Source organism: Poecile atricapillus, chromosome Z, assembly GCF_030490865.1.
Source record: "Poecile atricapillus isolate bPoeAtr1 chromosome Z, bPoeAtr1.hap1, whole genome shotgun sequence".
NCBI classification, from domain to species: Eukaryota; Metazoa; Chordata; class Aves; order Passeriformes; family Paridae; genus Poecile; species Poecile atricapillus.
Window position 1 is genome coordinate 68,719,448 of NC_081289.1, and position 21,804 is coordinate 68,741,251.

General features: G+C 37.8%; 1 protein-coding gene across 1 annotated transcript in view; it reads left to right on the forward strand.

Moving 5' to 3' along the window:
* FBN2 (fibrillin 2) overlaps nucleotides 1–21,804 on the forward strand; it is a 119,944-nt gene that overhangs the window by 15,044 nt on the left and 83,096 nt on the right. The window contains exons 6-9 of the mRNA XM_058825784.1: nucleotides 7,604–7,801; nucleotides 12,551–12,676; nucleotides 18,902–19,027; nucleotides 21,372–21,524. Of these exons, the coding sequence (XP_058681767.1) occupies nucleotides 7,604–7,801; nucleotides 12,551–12,676; nucleotides 18,902–19,027; nucleotides 21,372–21,524 (603 nt within the window). The remainder of the gene's footprint in view (nucleotides 1–7,603; nucleotides 7,802–12,550; nucleotides 12,677–18,901; nucleotides 19,028–21,371; nucleotides 21,525–21,804) is intronic.

Genomic DNA, 21,804 nt, shown 5'->3' on the forward strand with positions numbered 1-21,804 from the left:
ACTGACAGAATAATAGAAGTAAATAGAAGCAGGCTGGGTGTTTAGCTTATTGTGAACTCAAATTATCACAGCAGTCTAGACAGTCATCTGAGGAAATGTTTCTTGAAGTTTAAATAGATACATATATTTAATTATTTTTCTAAGGGTGATGTGTGAAATAGTTGTTTTTCCTCCTTAGCTTAATAATTAAGGAGATTGCATCCAGCTCCAATGTCTGTGGTTTTATTAGGGTTTCTGGTCTACTGAGAATGCCTTTTGCCTTTTTCCATGCCTTTGTAATTTACACAGGGGTTGGTTATGAAATATTTTCCCTCCTCATTTTGTGAGCTGAAAGCCTTGGCTTTTGCTGTGGGGAATGACACTGAACTCCAGAGTGGGTGAGGGTGGAGTGTGGGAGTCTACACTGTTTAAACTGCTCAGCAATATTCTTAAAAGGGTGTTCCATCTTAAAATTAAAGTCTTCTTCACTGATTCTGGGATCCTTCTGTTCCTTTGAGGTTGAACTGAGTAGCACTGACTTCATGGAGCAGGGAACCAGAAGCTTGTGGGCAGTGTAAGTCAAGTTTTCATCTTCTGGTCAAGAAAATAGTGTATTTTTGCTTAAGAGTAAGGTGCTGGCTTCTTAATTCCTGGGATGTGAAAGAAGTAAGAGCTTAATGTGCGTCTGTCTGGCTGCCCAATACCCAAGTTTTGATAAGTAAGGTATTTTTGAAAGAAAAACATGAGAAGAATGAGCAGCAGGCAGCATGAAGGAGTTCCTCCACTGCTTTAGATACTGTAAAGCAAAGATGTACAAGCATTGTATTAGGGTAGTTGGTATAAACTGCTGAATCTTGCAAAAAACTAAGAAATATTATTTTTCTTTTTTGTCTCCATGTACACTTTGCCCTGGGGTGATTCAGGCTGTAACTTCCTGCAGTGACTGATGATTAGTATTTCATTGTGTATCAGATTGTTTGCTAAGTTAGGATTTCATTAGTCCCAACTCAGGTGCCATCTTTATATAATAGCAAGCCCTGAGGAAGCATAAGGAAATAAAGACATTTACAAGGACCTCCAACCAGACCAATACTGGACATCATGCTGGAACCAAAATTCAGGAATACTTCTCTTCCAGCTTTTATTCTGTACTTGAAATTTTCTGTCAGTCAGTGTATGATACTTCAGTTACACATGGAAACCTTTTGTTCCAAGAAGTTTTTAAGGAAATGCTTGAATTCTGGAAGGTGCCAAGTTCCATAAGTGACAAAAAGTGAAGCATTTCCATGCTTCTCTATTTCTGTGGGTTTTTCTGTGTGTACGTTTCAAAATATTTTGTGTCTTGAAGTATTAGAAGCATGTCCTTCAGTGTTCAGATAAATTAGACAAAATTGCATTTTATTTCAGAAATATTGTTTATCTGCTACTTTTCCATTTTCCCCCCCATGCGCTTAGGTGTGTAAGAATGAATTGCTTTTTAATTAATAAGAGTTTCAAGATCTGCAGTTATTACTACACTTAAACTTTATCTGCTTAAAGATGTTGTAATACCTATTATATAAAAATGTCTGTATGAACCATGGAGTTGTTGCTTTTGGAAAAAGAGCTGCTCGTATTCCAGCCAGAGGAAAATGACAATATGCTTAGAATGGACATGACAGAAATACTCGTGGAACCTGGAATTTTGCTAAAAGCTACTAAGCCCACACAGATTCCTGAATTGAACCTGTGGCTTTTACTACTTTCATTTACAGCTGCCCTCCACTTCCTTTCCAGCTGTCAAGTGTGTGTTGTTAAGTTACCCAGGCAGCCACAGGAGTTTGTGTGATGGGAAGTTTTGCACCACGGGAGCTGGTCAGGAAAAGTTATGTGGGACCACTAGAACAGTAATAAAATTTCGGCCTGAAAATGAAAGCTGTCAGCTGTACAAAAACATCCAAACCTGCATGATGTATTTAACATCAATGTTCAAAACCATTTTCCACTAAGCTGCTTTTCTTTATTACATATGAAAATAAACTTTATAGTGTAAAGCCATCACTTCAGGTAATGACTGAAGAACCTGCTGGGGATGTGTCCCAACTTGGAGTTAGCAATTTTAACTGTTTGAAATACTTTTGTGATCATTGTTTATGTTAATGAAAAATGTGATGCTATTAAATAGTTAATAAAGGATTTTACACACAAATTTCTTAGAAAAAGTCAAGGAAAGGAGGCTTTGATTTTACTATTCAGGTTTGTAAGGACTCCTCAGTCTAAAAAGCAGTGCTGCCCACAGATTGTTTCTTCCAATAGAAATTAATAGCATTGCCAACTCCCTTTCATATTCCAAAAGACTCATTGTTCATTTCCAGCCAGCAGTCTTTTTTACCATAACTTTTTGGATGTCAGCTTTGAAAAAAATTCTTGTTATTTATATCAAGTGCAATTCATCTACATTCTTGTTAATTTTGAAATGTCCCTTGTTGTGTACTCTCTGTTGGCAGCTAAGCATTTACTGCAAAAAAAACCCCAAATTTCCATGTAAAGCTGATAAAAATATTGAATGAAGATACATTTTAGATAATATTTAATAAACATACGCACTTTTAAAATGTTTAAATAGCTTTTTGCATTACTGCGACTTACGATATGCAGATGTTGGAGTTGAATAAGAAGAATAATATTTACATATGCATAAATTTCACATTTGTGCTCTGAACCCAGGGATAGTTACGAGTATTGCCAGCCCTTTCATGCTTACATGAAAAGCTTGTCAAGGAAAGCCCTGATCTCCCTTTCTTTGGAAGGTCTGGGCACTGCTGTCATTTTTCCAGAGCCAGTGGGAGAACTGGGCATGCCTTGCCCCATCCTGATGGTCCCATGGTAGGAATCCATGGAATACCATGGAATTTCCCCATGCAAGAAGATGGAGCTTGGCTACACTTCTATTTATCAAACCATTAAGATTTCACGTCCCAAAGTGGAAAATTCAGAGAGTTCCATTGAAAAGTCTCTTCAGTAATAAACAAGCAGGTCTGCAACAAGCAGCCAAAAAGAATTTCAGATGTCTGGAGGCCTCTGAGTGTTAGCAGAAATTGTGGGGAAATTTACCACATATCAGAGTTGTAATAGAGACAATTGTTTCTCAGTCTTGTTTCCTGTTGGAGGAACTTTTAGCAAAATGAATTTAACCTCAGGTCTTTTCCAGTACAGACTTAATGTCTCCACTCTGAGGGTTCCCTGACACAAAATTCAGTCCCTTGGGCTTTCACCCACTCTGCTGGCTTTTCTTTTAGAAGAGAGTGGAGTTCCTGGTAATGCTGACAGCATTTATGTCTTTCCAGCATTCAAGTCCTGTGCATTAGGTTGTTCATTTAATAATACTGCTGTATTAAGTGGATTTTTGAGATAATAACTACAACAACCACCTGTTTGCTCTACTTGAGCCTGTGAGTGAGGTGATGGAAGCTGAGCTTCCTTATTTTCTCATCTTTTCCTTAATATTCCATAAATCATCCTTAGGGGACGGAGGTTCTGTAAAAAGTCCAATGAAAGGCAGATTTGCTTTGTGAGGAAATAAAGCACATTAATAAAGTATTAGGTCTTGTTCTTTCATTGACAGGGGCAGTGAAGGCATATTTCAGACAACTTCCTTAACTCACTCCTGATGCAATTCACACTGATAAACATGTTTTCAGTATTCTGTGTTTATTAATAGAAATATCAGTCTCCTGAGTAGCTTCTAGTTTAAAAAGCTGGTTTTCAGATGCATCGCTTCCTTATTTAGTTATGGTTCTGTGGATTAGTTCTTTTTAAACAAAAATGCTAGAAGATACTTCACTGTTCCTTCCTGTTAAATCTTTCTGGTGCTCACAAGCATGAAAGAGAGTATTTGTGAAATTGTGTTTTTCCCTTCTGCAGGCTGGGTGCAGGCGATTGGCATTGCACCCCTGTTGGATTTCTCACAGGAACAGTATTTTGGTATTCAGAGCCTTAAAATTTCAGTCTGTCCTCCCCTGTGAAAGGGAACTCAAATTTTAATATTCTTCCAGATAGCTTGCAGTGGTCATTCCAAAATGTGTAGTTACCTTTTTACTTTTCTTTGTGCCTCGCTTTTTCTCTTTCATGTTACCTGGGAAGAGGTGAAATTTTTAAGAGCAGGAGTAGTGACAAAGTTCAGTTAGAAATTGGATCCTTACACGTGTACCAAAATATCTTAATGTTTTGTCCTGAGTGACAGTAGGTGATATTTGGGAGGTTAAACATTATGTTTCATGTTTTTAGCTAGTGGGTGTTAGACACAGGACATGTGGCACACAGACTATTCCATATCTGTTTAGAGCAGGTTTTTTACACCTTCATCTGAATAATCTGTTTGGGCAGAAGAGCAGGAAGAAAGCTAAAATAGATGGATACTGAACCAATACTGCAAATCTCAACATTGCAACTCCTTGTCTCAGGCTCCTGTGAACTAGACTTTTTTAATTACAGGTAGAATTAGAATTTTGAAAAAGAATTGTTGGAAAAAAGAAACAAAACCCAAGAACCGTAATAGTTGAATAATCCCATTTGAGAATACAAAATAAACACTTTTATGACAGAATAGAAATGCTGCAGCATAGTTAAATATTTAAGTCAATGGTCTGATTTTTTTTTTCCTTGATGACAGGAAAACAGTACTCCTCATTAAATTTAATTATATTAACAATTTGAATTGTTGATAAAGGTTGTCATTTTTCAGGTCACTGTGCATGTTGAATATAATTCTCTGAAGTTAAAAAACAAAACTGTGTAACACGTGCTGAAGATAACTTTCTTTCACCGAAGCAGTTACCCTTTCTAGAGTAACAAATAATTTGTAACTTATGTTCAACGTATATTCTTTCTGGCAAAATTAATCCATCAGCAGTGCTGGCAAAGGAACAAATGAAGAAACACCTAAGAATGAGACAAGCAAACCCATATGGAAAAGGTCATTGATTCATAAGTGGGAGTTTTTAAGGTCTGGTCAACCATTATGATAATATAATCTGACTGGCTGTGTGAAACAAATCCACAACTTCATTAGAAGCTACATAGTATCTTCAAAATAGCCTCTTCTTGTTATATTTGCTTCCAACGTGTAAATTTTACTGTGTGACTACAGATCTTTTTGTAAGCTGAACTATACCATTAACCAGAACATGCTTACCTTCACTTTGTATTTTAAAATCTTAAATTTTCCTCGTAGGATAGAAGAGCAGCCACTAATCAGTCTCTTTACCTTTGGGCTTCATGATGGATAAAGTGAGCAAGTAAAGGTTTTTAAAATGGGTGCACTAATGCATAATTTGTTAAATTACAGTAATATTTTAAAATGTTAATATTATTTTAAAGCATATCTCTGAATAGATACCATGCTGCAGGCTTATGCTGACAAATGTTGCTTGGTTACAGAACCTGAAGATTAGATTAATGCATTTTCTTTATTGAGGCATGGGAAAGCACCTATGCATAGGTGGTTCCCAGAGCCTGTATTTCTGTTTAATAGGATATAATAAACAGTAGGTGTATTGGTATCACCCCTTTTTGTACCTTCATTCATCATCCTTTGAACAAACATTGGTGTTTGGTTAAATTTCTGACCTTTCTATTGAGCGCAATCTCTAAATTGAACTTTTCATTGCTAGTTTTGACAGAGTTTACACACAATCATTTTGTGTCTCATGGGAAGGTAGTGGAACTCAGGTACAATTCACAAGTCTAGTTTGAGTTTCAAGTTTAATTTGCTCGGATCAAATTCCAAGCTTCTTCATGCAGAATATCTTTGGCCAGGATATTCTTGTGGGTCATCAGCCATTAAACAGAGAAATACATGGTTTGAATTTCTACTCCTACTGTGATTCCTTCATGACATACAAAGATTTGTCCTACAAAAAATTGTATCTTGGAGAATTGCTGCTGTAAAAATACAGCACTGTCCAGCACAACTACTTATTTCCTGAATAGGAATTGCTAAATGAGCTGGGATATCATGATTGTCAGACCTACTAAACACAGGTTTTGGAAATTTGAGGATGTGTAATAAGTCATAATTTGATTTCACTATAGAGGGTATTCACCTGTGGAGAACTGAACCCTGAGTGTGTGGAGCCAGGACAGGATTTTCTGTTTATAATGTATTTCTTTTACCAAAAGTGCCATTTTTGTGGCTTGATGGTCACAGGGGAAGCTCAGAGTGTAACGTTGAAGACTATCTTGTATTGATAATCAAGAAATAGTAAAGCTCACAGGCCTTACTGAGTATTTAAGATCTTTTAATCTTTTTTTTATCATCAGGCATTTCTGTACTTGTGTACTTGGTTGATTTGATTTAAAGTGAAAAGACCAGCTGAAATTGACTACCAATGTGTATGAATTACTGCAGAAGTCTTTCCTAGGCTGATACCTCAGTGACCTTTACCAAGAAGAAGGAAAGGAACATTTGCTTCTGTTGGAGCTTTCATTTTAAGAGCCCAGGAAGCTTAGTATAACATCTCACAGGGAAGACCTTTTTTTTTTTTGCTCTCCAAAGATGTCAAAGCTGTCATTTTTTCATGGTGAAAGTATCAAGTTATAGAAAGCAATGGGTTGTCCCATTTGCATCTTGGTTGTGAGACCAGCTGCCCCCTAATGAAAGTGTGTGGAAGAAAAGTGTGTTACTCATAAATGGAGCAGCCTGCTTTTGGTAGGAAAAAAGAAGAGGCTGGAACAGCTACTGGAGCAGCCATAACCCCACTGTTGTGCCTTCTTTCATGTGACTGAGTCTGAGTAAAAGCTTTGCATTTTCTTGTTTATTTCACTCCTCACTCTTTTTTAAGAATTTCCATAAGGATGTGAAATCTGGCTTAGAGCAACAAACTTTTTCTTATTTATTCCTTGAAAATTTCAGTTAGTTCTTGGTTCCAGTTTGTGTTGACTTAAAACATAAATAAAATTCTCTTTATACAGGTTCAGTGTTAATGAACTGACTATTCACAGATATTCTACCAAAAGTATATTGTCACATAATTTCTAAGCTTTATTCAGTGTACTGCATACAGCTTTGATTGGTTGTATTGTCTCATGGTTTTCTTCTGAGAATAAGTGGTGGTTTGCCAATTGGTCTTCTGTAGGTAGCACTATTTTGCAGCAAGCATTCCAGCAGGAATGATGATTCTGTGATACTCTCTGGCATGGATCTTGATGAATGTGAAGTGAAAAAACGTGTGGTTGCTGTGGTCTCTAGCTCCCTCCCATAAATCACCATGAAGTAGCTTAGGAGCAAGAAAACCAGTTTCCAGTCTTTCTTTGCTTAATCTGATCTCTTTTATTTGTTTGTTCGTAAAATTATTTTGCTTATTTGGATTTTATTTGGATTTTACTGGATATATTGTCAGTGCTCAAGAGCAGTTTTGTGTCCAGCTGCCTTTCATTTAGTTGTATCTTTTTGAAAGAAATAAATTGAAGACAACCTCATGAAAACCATTACCTTCAGTGGAAGGTGTCATGCAACTTCTCTAAGCTTAAATTTCCATGGGCTTTTCTTAATAGAGGTATCTACTGGATTAAAAACCAATTCTTTCCGTAGCTACTAGCACAGTGCCTTGTGTAATACAGTGACCTTTCCTTTTTCCCCCCCCAGATTACAGGACAGGCCCGTGTTTCACGCAGGTGAACAAGCAGATGTGCCAGGGCCAGCTGACGGGGATCGTGTGCACCAAGTCCCTCTGCTGTGCCACCGTGGGGCGAGCCTGGGGCCACCCCTGCGAGATGTGCCCTGCCCAGCCCCAGCCCTGCCGCCGTGGCTTCATCCCAAATATCCGCACTGGGGCCTGCCAAGGTGAGCTGGAGCTCTCCGTGTGACAACTCTCCCCTCTGACAGTCACCCTGGAAGCCTTGCAGTGCCCTTGGAATGTTGTTTTCCTTGCGTGTGGTCTGTGGCCTATGATAAAATCCGGGTGTGCTTTGCTGCCTCCAGATTTTTGCTGCTGGACCTAGAGAACAAAGCTTAAGTGCCTGGAAAAAGTGATTATTAATCAATACTAAGGAAAAATACTTGATGTTGTTTTTCCTTGTGTGTCAGAGCTAGGCCTCTGCCTGCATGCAGCAGTTTATGTTTTGCCATTTGTCTTGAGGTGATTAATATGTTTTAGACACTCTTTTCATAACACTGTCAGGAGCAGAAACAGTGCACTACAGAAGGGGTGCATGTTGCAATCTCCAAGTCAAGCTCCATTGTATGACTTGGCCACATACAATGGGTCCTTGAAACTGCTCTGCCAGCCTGACCCTGACATAGCTTCTGGGGCTGCATTTGAATTATGTGGGAGATCAGTGGTGCTCTTTAGCACCCATGCCCACAATAATTGTGTTTTCTTTTTCTGGCAGTATACTCCCTCTGGCAAGTAGTTTTAAGTTACCCCTTTAACCATGTTGCTAAATTCTGCTGGGGAGTGTAGAAACAATGTGATAGTCTACTTTGTGTGATGGGTAAACAAAGGAAGTTTGAACAGCTGTAATTTTTGCTACATTTTTGACTTTTAGTTGCTAAATAGGCAGCTCAGATTGTATTTATGTCAGCTGGGCTTGTTCCAAGGTGACGGCAAGGCATAGGTGAAGAATTCTTGGCCTTTCTTCAAGGAGAAGGGAGAGACAGAATTTCTTTATTTCACAGAATCTTTGCCTTCCAGAAGTTGAGTCATTTCCTTTTAAGCTCTGAGTCCTGGTAACTCCTCCTGACCTGAGCTCTGGTGTGAGCAGGTAGCACCATGTCTGCTCTGTTATGAATTACCAGCCCACTTTGATGCAGGAAGGGGCTGGATGTGGCACTTTTTACCTTTCCAAACTCCACATTACGGTGCAGAGTCTGTTGAAATAAGATCAGAGAACCTCAGAATGGTGGGGGTTGGAAAGGACCTCTGGACGTCATCCAGTCCAACCCCCTGCCAGGGCAGAGTCACCCAGAGCAGGTGACACAGGAATGTGTCCATGTGGGATTGAAATGCCTCCAGACCTCCCTGGGCAGCCTGTTCTGGTGCTCTGCCATCCTCAATAGAAAGAAAGAAACCAGAAGAAACCAGATAGTTTCTCTGAGGTTGTTAGAAGCAAGCAGAGGGATCTGTCCTGCTTTTCAGTGTTGTTTTTTTTCTTTTCTTTTGAGGAGGTCAGATTTACAGAGACTTTAATGAAAGGAATACAAATGCCTTTGGTATTCAATAAAACGATCTTTGTCATGTATCAGGTAGACCAGGCTCACTCAGTCCATACTTCAGGTGTTTGGCATTTTTGAAGTGAATGCTTACATCAGTCCCTGGCCAGGTTTGGAAGTTGGTATGAACAACTCAGCATCAGTGGAACTTGCAAGCCTTGCTGCTGGAAAATGTGTCATAATTCCAGTATGTATTAGACCCAAATTTGACAAGATATAACTCCTAAGTAGGAAGTTGCTCCTACTCGGGAAAGGATTTGCATGATTCAGTCTTAAATGGGTCTTTAGCACCTTTTGAGGTTTAATGATGTTTTCTGGGTAATGTTCTTGTATAGAACATTGTAGTAGTATTGTTAACTTCATTATTACCATGAACAGGTTTAAAAAAATACAAGAGAAGCAAAACCAATCAGAATTCAAATTGTTTGGTTTTGTTTCTTTTTTCTTCTTCCCCCCCACCGAAATTTCTATTCAGTCATGTCTTGAACAGGAATAGTAGCTGTTCAGTCATCCTTTATTCCAATAATTCAGGCAGGAGGAACTTCAGTGTTCTGCTTGAATGAACTTTATTGCCACTGCTGCATGGCCTTATGAGCAGCATAATGGCAGAAATCCTGTGTTGGATGTTCTCTCAGTTCCTCCCTGCATTCCTCAGCATTCCCATTTCCCACCTACACCCTTTCCCTGCAGACAGATAATTTTTTGCCCTAGGGAGAGAAGAGTGGTCATGGCTGAGTAGATTTTGAAAATAGGAAGGTTCTTCTTCCTGCCTCTGTTGCTGACATGGTTATGTCCAAAAAAATGTGTTCTACATAGGAATGCACTGTCTGAATGTTATAGCACTGATGTGAACTGGACAAGAGAGAGAATACAGATGAAGGTTCAACTTCATCTTCAACAACGAAGTGTGTTGATTTATTTTTGCAATCTAGTGCTTGGTATTAATGTTGTCTGAATTACTGAAAATATTGACAGTGTTGTCTCAGATCACATCCTCCTATTGTGAAAATAATTATTAAAACAGGGGAAAATAGTGTGGTGTTATTTCTGTTGTGTGCAGTATTTCTGCTTTCTGGGATGCAGAGGAAGAACCAAGAGTTTTCCATTGTGTTCTTTACCAGTTCACCTTTTAGTTCCCACATGCCAGATCAGTTACAGAGAAATTCCCCATACATATTCCAGGCAGAATTAAAGAGAGATTTTTTTAATTTGGATGATTGTTGTCACTACCATAGTAAATAAAAAAAAACTCTTCAAAATTTGTGTCTAACATCTGAATGGATTTATTTTTCCTGAGCTTTTTGGTTTTTCACAGTTTTTTTGAGAAACAGCCCACAGATCAGAAAGGGAAGGTGCGTGTTTAAAGTCAGCTGTGCAAATCCCACAGACATTTTGCAGAGAAAACTCTGCAAAAGCACAAAATCTTTTTTCCCTTACTAGATATTAGACTATGAACACATGGAAACATTCTATTTCATCTGTAACATACTGCACTTTTGTATATAGAGCTGAGAGTTATTAATCAAATTTGCTGTTTATGGTAAAGTTTCTTGTTAATGTGGTTGAGGTTTAAAAGTGTAAGTGGATAGTTAATAATGCTTAAACTCCTGTGTGGTTTAGCCTAACTGTCAAAAGATACTAAAAAGAAAAAAGCTTCATTTCAATTTGCTTGTATTTTAAGAAAAAAAATATTCTTATGTCCTAAAATAGCATTTAGGAAGCAATTGAAAAAATACACCCTTTTAATAAAATACTTCTGTTCTTCTTTTCTCAGTCCCAAAACACCAACAATATGTTAAAACAAACTTCAGCAAAAGGTGATACTTACAAAAAAAAAAAAAAAGCATCAGCCTTCTAGCATGTATATATCTTTGAGCTAGGATTAAAGTTGAGTATGCTTGCTTTCTTTACACTTAAATACAGTAATTGTATTTACAGATGCAGGTACACTTAAATATGATGTAAATGTGATGCATTGCATCATTGTGATTGGCTCTTCAGGCTTCAGCAAAGCTCAGCATCTATTTGCTGCCTTAAAACAACTGAAAGAAATTACTGGCAGTGATAGAGCTTAATATTTAGTTCACCTCCAGTGATATCTTTTCTGTTTCTGGGAGGTGTTCATTGCCTGCTGCTGCTGCTGCTGCTGCCATTAGGTCAGTGTTCTTTGACATCTAAAACTGTGTCAGACATGCAGTGGATTTTTAACAACTGATCTGCTGACCCCGGAAACTTAATTTAAGTGTTAATAAGTGACAAAAGGCACAGGCACGCTGTGTGTGATAAATGCATTTTGAGGCCCTGGGGTCAGAAGACAAAACACCACATGTTTTGCCCATTAGGGAGCTACTGGGTGGGCTGTGTATCAATGAATGCTGGAACCATCTTCTCTCTAGATGTTGCTAAGTCATGTCAAGGTTCACAGAATCACAGAGTAATTTGGGTTGGAAGGAAGCTCTAGAGAGCACCAAGTCCAGCCCCCCCACTCCTTAAAATACTTCAATCATGAAATGTTTGATTTCCGAGTAAGCAAGCAGCAAGTGCTACTATTTGGGGGGGAAAAAATTTTAAAAAAATTAAGGAAGTCTATGCCTTTGATAAAGTCCTTAATCCATCTGCAGTCTGTTGCAGTTTGGACATGGTAGTATGCTGGCCAAATCAGTATGGACTCAGGAGATACATGCAAACTTCTCAGCAAATGTACTTAAACCCAAGTCCAGTGGTTACCAAAAAAACCCCAAACCTGCAAAAAGTGCTTGCCTTCTTCCCTGAGCTATGAGAAATTGAACTGGTTTAAATGGAAAAGCAGGTGGCTGGACAAGGCAAATACCATAGATTTATCTCTGGCACAAGCACCAGGAGGAATGAAAACTGAAGAAGCCCTGTAATCTAGAAACTCAGGTGGAATTTCAGTGCCTTATAAGGGCTTTGATCATCCACCTGAAAAGTAGCTTCATATTCTTGCCAGATGTTACCCTGGGGGCATCACACAGCTGGAACAGGTCCAGAGTATTCCTGAAACACCTGGATGGTAACTTCATGGGACAGGTACTTAGTGAGCCAACCAGGAGAACTGTTCTATTGGACAGTTTTGTATAAAGAAGTACAGAAATATGGTGTGGTTTATGTGTAACCAAATTAGAGCCGGGAACAACAACAAAAAAAAACCAATCCCCAGAAAACCAAACCAAATAAAAAACCCAAAGGAAACCAACCAATCAAAAAAAAAAAAAATCCCAAAAAACCTAACAAAAATACCAAATTACCCAATGCAATTTGAAGTGGAAACAGGATTTCAGTGAAATACAACAGGAAGTTACTGAAAGTAACATGTATCTTATGTCAGGTATTCAGATCCGGGTCCTTTTTTTGTGTTTGCAGATGTTGATGAGTGCCAGGCCATCCCTGGACTCTGCCAAGGAGGAAACTGCTTGAATTCTGTAGGTTCGTACGAGTGCAAGTGTCCTGTGGGCCACAAACAGAATGAGGCAACTCAAAAATGTGATGGTAAGTTATGCTGTAGGAGAACATACCTAAAAAGGCGTTTTTGAGAGCATTAGAGGGCTTTAGTAATGAACATTATTAAATAGTTGAATAGTTGTAGTGTCTGATCTGGACAGGCATAACATCACCGAACTGTGTTTTTTGTTTCTGCTTTTCAGCATCCCATCTTTTCTACTTGGCTCTTCTGTTTTGCATTAGATGCTTTTTTCTGTCTGACCCTTGTGGGTAAAAAAAAAAGTGTTTTTTCTCTTTGAAATTCAGAACTATTGATAAAAACAGTGTGAATAACATATAACTACTGCTGAGTTACTAGGATTTTCTTTTTTTCTAAAAGATATATTCTAGTTCAGGTCAATATTTTTGGCCTACAGACTACAGAGTGAAAGCAAATGTGGCAGTTTTAATGAGGCTGGGTAAGTGAATAATACCAAGGAAATGCCCTTCTCTTTTTGATGAAAAGTTATGTATACCATCTTTAATAAAATATAGTTTAATAAACATAGACCATATTTACTCAGTAAACATTTTGATGCAATTAAGAGGGCTTATAATTCACAATAATGTGAAGGAAAATTGTTAAGTTTTTGTGAGTTTGCTGAAGACTTCACTGATTTCAGTGATCTTTCATGCCTTTGAAAGAAATCAGAACTCTCAGACTTCATCTCAACCAGTGGGTGCTTTCACATTTAAGTTGTGCCAGTAAGAGGAGTTTGGTATTAAGGTCTTTGATTTACTTTTTGCTGGAAATTTAATTATGGTACCAAATTACTTTGTATCCAGTATTCAGTTACAAACGAATGGTTTGTATCCAAGTTTGGAAATCTTCTCAGAGTTTTCCTGAGTTTTGTCTACGGTACAATATTCACAGAAAATTGAAAAATTAAGTAATATAGTCAGTTTAAATATGATGCGTTCTCAGTGAAAATGTTGCTTCTGGTGTTGTTGCAAGTAACACCAAAGTAAAAAAAAATTAAAATTCCAAAGGTTTTTGTTTTTTTTTTTTTTCTGGTCCTGCCCTTCACAATCTTCTGTTTTCTTGTGGTTTGGTTTTTTTGTGTTGACTAGTTTTAATTTCTACTCTGCACCTGAAAGGGCAGGGAGCAGGCAGGTGTAGAGATGCTCATGGTTGAAATGGATCAACAAAAGTCAGAAGGTCCAGGGAAAGTTGAAAGTGGTGTTAGGAAGTTTCACATTTGTCAAGGAAATTGGAATGTTTGTCCCTGACCTCCTGATATCAGTACATGGGGGTTGGATTTGAAATAAAGGACAGGGTGAAAGAGAAGAGAGGGAAGATAGTGAGGTGGAAAGGAAGGGAGAAAAAGAAGGAAAAAAGGAAAGAAAGAGAGAGGGGAGAAAGAGAAGGAGAAAGAGTTCCTTTCATTGGCTTTCAACACAAATTAAGTACAGGATGTCCTTTATTGGTCTAGTCCTTGATTTTTACCCACAGACTTAACCTGTTTGTAGCTGTTTCTCAGAGGCAGCTTTGTCTATCTATCTATGCCCACAATTCATTCTTTATTGTTAGAAGTGCACTTTGTTTTTTGATTCTCTTAACTGTGGTCCTTTTGATGCCAAAAAGATTCACTCAGTCATGTTTCCTTTCTTCTGAAAATGGTGCTTAGAGCATTCTTTGCATTCTGTTTGAACTGCCTAAAGCTTTAATTGTTGAAATTGTTATTCTGGAGTTCTCCTTGATAGTATCCACAGGAAAAGGTGAATGTGTTTTTAACACAGATCTCCTTAAAAAGCTGTGATGCTTATGGGAGCATGCATAATAGAAGTGAAACATCATCTGCTGTCAGATTTTGCTGTAATTTCATGGTTCAGTATTCAACAGTTCTTCATGTCCTGTTGTTGGCAGCCTGCTGCAGAGCAGGTCTTATGTTCTGACTTCGTTTTCAAGCCCCTGCCACTTCTTTAACTTTTGCCCTGTGTGGTAAAAGTTAAATACTAATTAGTGTCTGGTCACAGCTTCCTTAGTCAAATAATTCCCCACAGAGAATTAGGCAAATAACAACCTTCTCCTTACAGTCTGTACCATCTTTTCTGAGGAAAAAAAACACATTGTGAAACTTCACAGCCAAGGTGGTAATGCCAAAATTATACCAGGATAATGCTGTGCTTACACTACTCTAACAGTGGAGCAGGGAATAAAAGATAAGCCATGGTTCTATTCTGGCATTTTTCACTTGTGTGCTTTATTAAGTGTGTTCATAATCTCTCAGGGTTAAATTTATAGGAAAAAAATGTAGCCAGCCTGTCAAACAATTGCACTTTCACTAAGTAGGACTGGTAATTTAAGTGAAGTAATATAACATAACATAACATAACATACATCATAACATAACATCATAACGTAACATCATAACGTAACATCATAACATAACAACATAATAACATAACATAACAACAACATAACAACATAACATAACAACATAAAATAACAACATAACATAACAACATAACAACATAACATGACAACATAACATGACAACATAACATGACAACATAACATGACAACATAACATGACAACATAACATGACAACATAACATGACAACATAACAACATAACATGACAACATAACATGACAACATAACATGACAACATAACATGACAACATAACATGACAACATAACAACATAACATGACAACATAACATGACAACATAACATGACAACATAACATAACAACATAACAACATAACAACGTAACATGACAACGTAACATGACAACGTAACATGACAACGTAACATAACAACATAACATAACAACATAACATAACAACATGACAACATAACATGACAACATAACATGACAACATAACATGACAACATAACATGACAACATGACAACATAACATGACAACATAACATGACAACATAACATGACAACATAACATGACAACATAACATGACAACATGACAACATAACATGACAACATAACATGACAACATAACATGACAACATAACATAACAACATAACATAACAACATAACAACATAACATGACAACGTAACATGACAACGTAACATGACAACGTAACATAACATAACAACATAACATAACAACATGACAACATAACATGACAACATAACATAACATAACAACATAACAACATAACAACATAACATAACATAATAACATAACAACATAACAACGTAACATAACAACGTAACATAACGTAACATAACAACGTAATAACATAACAACATAATAACAACATAACAACATAACAACAACATAACATAAAAACGTAGCATAACAACATAACAACGTAACATAACAACATAACATAACAACATAACAACATAACATAACAACATAACAACATAACATAACAACATAACAACATAACATAACAACATAACAACAATATAACATGGCAACATAACATAACAACATAACATAACAACATAACAACATAACCACATAACATAACATAACAACATAACATAACAACATAACAAAACAACATAACATAACAACTTCATATGGCTGTGGATATGGGTTGAGCCATTGGGAAGGATGTAAGGAACTGGTGTCCTGTGAGTTAACAGAACCTGTGTGTTAGGGTTTACGTGATACTTAATCACATAAATATGTGTTTCTATTAAATAATGTAGAGAAATTATTTAATAGAAACTGCATTATTTTAATGTGGGGGTTTTTGTCACAAACGTTGTGTTGAAATGATGGTGGTATGGAGTCTTCTGCTCACTCTCCCTGTTTTGGGTATGGAAGAGCAGTTCAAATGTTACTTACTGGCGGCAAAGGACAAAATCCAAGTTGTAATAGTCAAGGCTCCAGTGTTCAGAGGCTGGAATCTTCCTATAAGTACTCAGACTTTCTTTACTGTAACAGTAATTCTCCTGCTTAAGAAGGAGAGATTTGAGATCCCCTGTATACTCTTTACCTCTGAGCATCCAGACATATTTTGTGGGTTAGGATTTTTTCTCCTGTTGCTCGTTCTGGAAACAACAGCACTTATTAGAGTAAGTAGGAATGTCCATGTTGAACTTTTTTTACCATAACAGTTGAAAAAAATTGGGAAAGGCCATTACAGAGATTGTACCAAATTCCAGCTATCCAGTCCACCAATGTGGTCTCTCAGCTAAAGAAAATCCCAAACACTTCACTTTTTTTTTTTTTTTTTTTTTTGGTGCCTTAAAAGTTTTGGTCTACAGACACTACTGAGTTTTCACTGTCTTTTTAGGAATGAAATTCTGTTTGTTATTAGGATGTTATTATCTCCCAAAGTTAACTTACATCTTTGTAAAAGATTAATAAGATGTAGAGAAACTGAGAAGAGAGAGAAACTTTCACTTATGCTTGCTGCTTTATGAAAGGGGTGGAGTATTACTTATTGTGTTACAGGGATCTAATAAATGTGTTCTTCTTACTCTTCTCAAATAGCAAATACATTATATTCATTGAACAGATGTAGTTAGTTATGACACCATTTACAATTAAAGGTATTCTAAGAGGTAGGATGCCTCTGTTGCTTTTCCAAAAAGATGTATTTCTTCTATGTACTGTTGATATCAAAAGGTTAAGACTCTATGACAGATTAAGGCCTTTTTAAAAAAAAAAAAAAAAAAAGAAAGTGGCACCAAAATAGAAAGAATCCCTTAAAATAAATACTTCTATTTCATATTTTTCTGCTTCAGTGTATAATTGCATTAGACTGTATGCTATTCAGACTTGGTCCTACCAAGTGTTGCTACTTTCTAATACTGTTTTCTAGACTAAAACTATTTTCAAGGAACCCTTTCTCAGAATTTGGCAGTTAAGAGCCCCATTTCTGATACTTGTAACTCAGTTATTTATAAAACCCTGGTTTCCCAGGCAGTAAAAGCCATGAATTCTGAATTGCAGGTAGTCAGGCTAGGCCTTTTTGGCAGAAACCCGCTGGGTAATAAATCTGCAAAATTTTTGTCACATTTAAATTGTTTCTGACTGGCTGTCCCATCCTGTGTGCATCACAGGAACCATTCAGGCCACCAGTCTTCTTTACCCGTAACACAGCATCTCCTCTTACTTATCTCTGGAGAATTTTCCCTGAGGCCATTAATTTATGTATTTTGGAGGGGGGAAGGGAAGAAAATGAGTAACTTTTTCAATCAGCCTCACTAAAAATAGCCCTTCCTGAGATGAAGTCTCAGAATTTCCAGTCAGAGGTAATAGCGATATTTTGAAATAATTGCACACGCAAGAACCAGGGAAGGGGAAGGAGGGAGGGAGATTTGGCCTGAAAACCAGTGAAACAAAAAATCCAATTACTTGTTACTGCTCCAGTAAGTTGAATAAATTACTCTTCCACCAGGGTTTCTCCATGTTAATTGGTTTTTCTGTCCACATGCAGAAGACTGTGGAGTCTTCCTTCCACTGATCACTGCCTAGATTTCAGAAAGGTGCTTTTTCCCCTTCCCAGCTTCCTGTCCTTCTTGGACAAGAGCCCTAGACAGTGTTAAACTCCCGTGCATGCAGCCAGTTGGGAAGGATGGTCTGTGCCCTGCAGCTTTGCAGAGATGGTGAAAAACTTCCTTTATCTTTCACTTGCCAGCTACAAACTCCCCCACTCAAACTGCTCTGATGGGCTTTGCACTGTTGGACCACTGGTTTGGAATTTGGCAGCCCCCTGTCACACACAGCAGCTCATTTATCAGCATGGTGACATCTCACTAAATTTATACGCATTTGCACACAAAACTGCCTCGGTGTTCAGGTGGTGACTTTCAGTCAGGAATATTTGAAAGGATCAGAGGCTTCATTTGTGTTTGAAGGGCTTGGCCAAAATTCTTTCTTACAGCTGGAATGTTAGGGGGCCAGAAAGCAGTCAGACCTCAGGAGCAGTATTTGTGTGGTCACAGGAAGCCCAGAGATGTCCTGGCTGGCTGCTGTGCCATCCTTCTTCCTCCAGCCAGAAAGCAGGATGTGTGTTTTGGCATTCAGCTGTTCTGTGCTTCTCAGAGGTGGCACTCAGTCATTCAGGAAAGGGAAATCTCAGCCTGCTCTTGTGTACTCTGTGGCTTGAAGTGTTAAACACCCAGTGCATGTATGAGGAAAACCTCCAACAGGTGGCAAACAAAGCTGTGTTCAGTATGCAAGCACCAGCAAGATCTTACTGAGTTAAATATTCATTTCAGGAAAGCTCTCTTTCCCTCTTTTTAATGCAGCATGTACAAGTGCTCTGCTAATTATCCCATGTCCTTTCCTTTTTGGATAGATATTGATGAATGCAGTGTCATCCCAGGGATTTGTGAGGGTGGTGTTTGCTCCAACACTGTGGGGAGTTATTTCTGCATCTGCCCACGGGGTTTTATCACATCTGTGGATGGATCCTGCACTCCTGGTAGGTGCTCCAGCCATCTGGCACTTCCTCCCTCACCAGGGCTCACTCAGTTGTCCAGGCAAACACAGGAATTGTTAATTATATTTTGTTTCTCGAGTCTGCATCTGATGACCCCAAAAGTTAAGCTCACTTTGGTTTTAAAAGAACAAACATTTATCCTTGCTGCTTTAAATCCCATCTCACACAGCTTAATTTAACATTTAGTGGTCAACATAAGGCACAAAAATAAATGCAAAAGTTTATTTTTAAAATTTGCATTAATGTTATTCATTTATCGCATATTTAAACATGCATATGTGTCGCATATTTAAATATGTATATTTTTAAAATATGCATTCAATATCCTGCTTAAGTAGCATATGCTGGTGTATCACTAATTTGTCAGAAAGAGATAATGAAGCAAATCAAGAGCTGGATTTCAGTAGATTGCACCTTTTACAGGACACTTTCTTTAATAGCTTCCCCATAAAACCCCATTTTGTTATTTCCATGTGAGTTGATTTCTTATATATAGATGAATGTGTCAAGTATGTGATTTAAACCATTCTGATCAATTAAATACAAATACTGCATACCACGTCTAAAAAACCTTAACAGTTGCTAACAGTAATGTGTTTTCTAGATCTCAAAGATCTATCTTTGAGATATCTCAAAGCTCTTTTTTCTCCTATTGGGGAAGGGATAGGAATTTTGAAGGAGTTTCTGACTTGCAGATAAATTATGTTAGCGAGTAGCAGCACAAGACCTACAAGTAATTTAAAAGTAATAATTTTTTAAACAATCTAGCCACCTCCTGTTATTGAGGTTCATCTGAGGAGTACCAACTTCAAACATATTGTGGCTAGGCTCAGGAATACTGAAAACCTGTGATCCAATAGGATCAAAATCTCTGTGGATTTTGGCATGTTTTGCAATTTGATTTTTAAAGTTAGCTCACAAAACCAGCTGCAGAAAAATCACATGCCCTAGTCTGCTGAGAGGAGGTTCTTATGTTCCAATGTGTCTGAAAGTTTTTGTGCTCTATCCTATAATGGTTCGAATATTCTAGAAGTGTAATTTCTCACTTACTTAGGAGAAAAGTGAAGGATGTAAACCTTATACCAAAATATTTTATTCTTCCTGGTTTAAGATGAATATTTGCTTTCAAACAAACTACCAGGATCTGCTCAGTTTCTGTAATTAGCACCGTGTCTTCTCAAGTTACTTGTGCTTCACTTGTAGATGACATTCAGGACTGTGACAATAAAATATCATGTGCCCTTGAAGGGGAGTAGTTTTCACATGGCATTACAAAATGCTGTACTTTCAGTCAACTGAACAGAGCAGACTGAATAGCATTTTTTTGTTTAGATACATCTAGGATGTATCTAATCCATAACATCTATCCATCTGTAACAAGGAAAAAATTAATTAAATTAATTCATTTTGTTTGCTGTTGCTACATGAAGTAGCTGAGATTTTTGCCATAATAGGATTTCTGTCTGTCTATCTATCTATCTATCTACCTATCTATCTATCTATCTATCTAGTTTTTGTTTGTGTTGCTTTGTGTCTTTCATATCATCCATATGTCCTATTGCATTGAGCAGACTTTAGGATTGTATGGTGGATTAATGCAAGGCTAAAGCCACTTCACCTGTGTGATCCTGCATTAAATGTGGAACATGTGGGTCAGATAATTATTGGGTGCAGTTTGGGTCATGGAGGAGTTTCTGTTTGGTTGGTTTGTTTTGGTTTTGTTTTTTTTAATACAGCTTGTAAAGCATTTCCACCCTTACCTCAGGTGAACAAGAGGTGGTAGCTTTGACAGCTCATGTTGATGCCTTTTTCTCTGGCCCAAAAAATATGAGTCAGACACAACCAGGGTGATAAAAAGGGTACTTTTTTTATGAGGATCGTCAAGTACACAAAAATTCATCAGGTAGAAAAGCCAAAGATGAGCCTGCCGTGTAATGCATGTACAATTTTTACAGATTCTGCAAATTAGCATATCTGACAAGAACCCCCCAATTAGGAACCCTCCTGGTGAAGTAATTCCCTCAGTTCTAGCCTGTTCTGGATTCTCCCCTCTTAGGATGAGATCCAGGCCCTGTTTACAAAAGTCTGATCTGTGAAAGCTGCTTGGAGCTTTTCCTTGTCTATGGAGAAACAAGACGGCAGAGGGGTCCTGGAATTTGTTTTATCTTTCTGCCCAGGAAAATGTTGAAACTAAGCTACGAAAGAAGGCTACAATGCTGCAAGTATTTGTGTAAAGGATACAGAGAATACATAAAAGAAAGAAGGGTAAAACTTAAACGGCATCAAGGTCACTGTTTGTGGTTTTTGTTTTAAACTTGACCTCCAGATCAGAGAGCAAGCAGCTGTTTCTCCAGCACTGCCAGTGGCCGCTGTGCACAGGAGCTGCCCGGGAGGTTCACCAGAAGGCAGTGCTGCTGTGAGTCTGGCCACTGCTGGGCCAGTGGCTCTGTCCCTGAGGTGTGTCCTGTCAGAGGATCTGGTGAGTGCCCTGTTGGCTTGGCTGGTTTATTTTCGCCTTCTTGCTGTTCATTCTGCTTTGGGTGGAGGTCATTGGGGTGTTTTCAACTGCTTTAAAATGTAGGCTGAACAGAAAAAAATAAGGTCATGGATTGCATTATTATTCATTTCTGTGTTTTTAATACTAATATTACCATCTGTTAACCATTTTTCTGTTTGGTCCATAGTTGTTTGGCACTTGTTTCTTTAATGTGCTTTTATTGATTTTGGAAATAGTTTTTGGGAAATGGGAAAGATTTTGT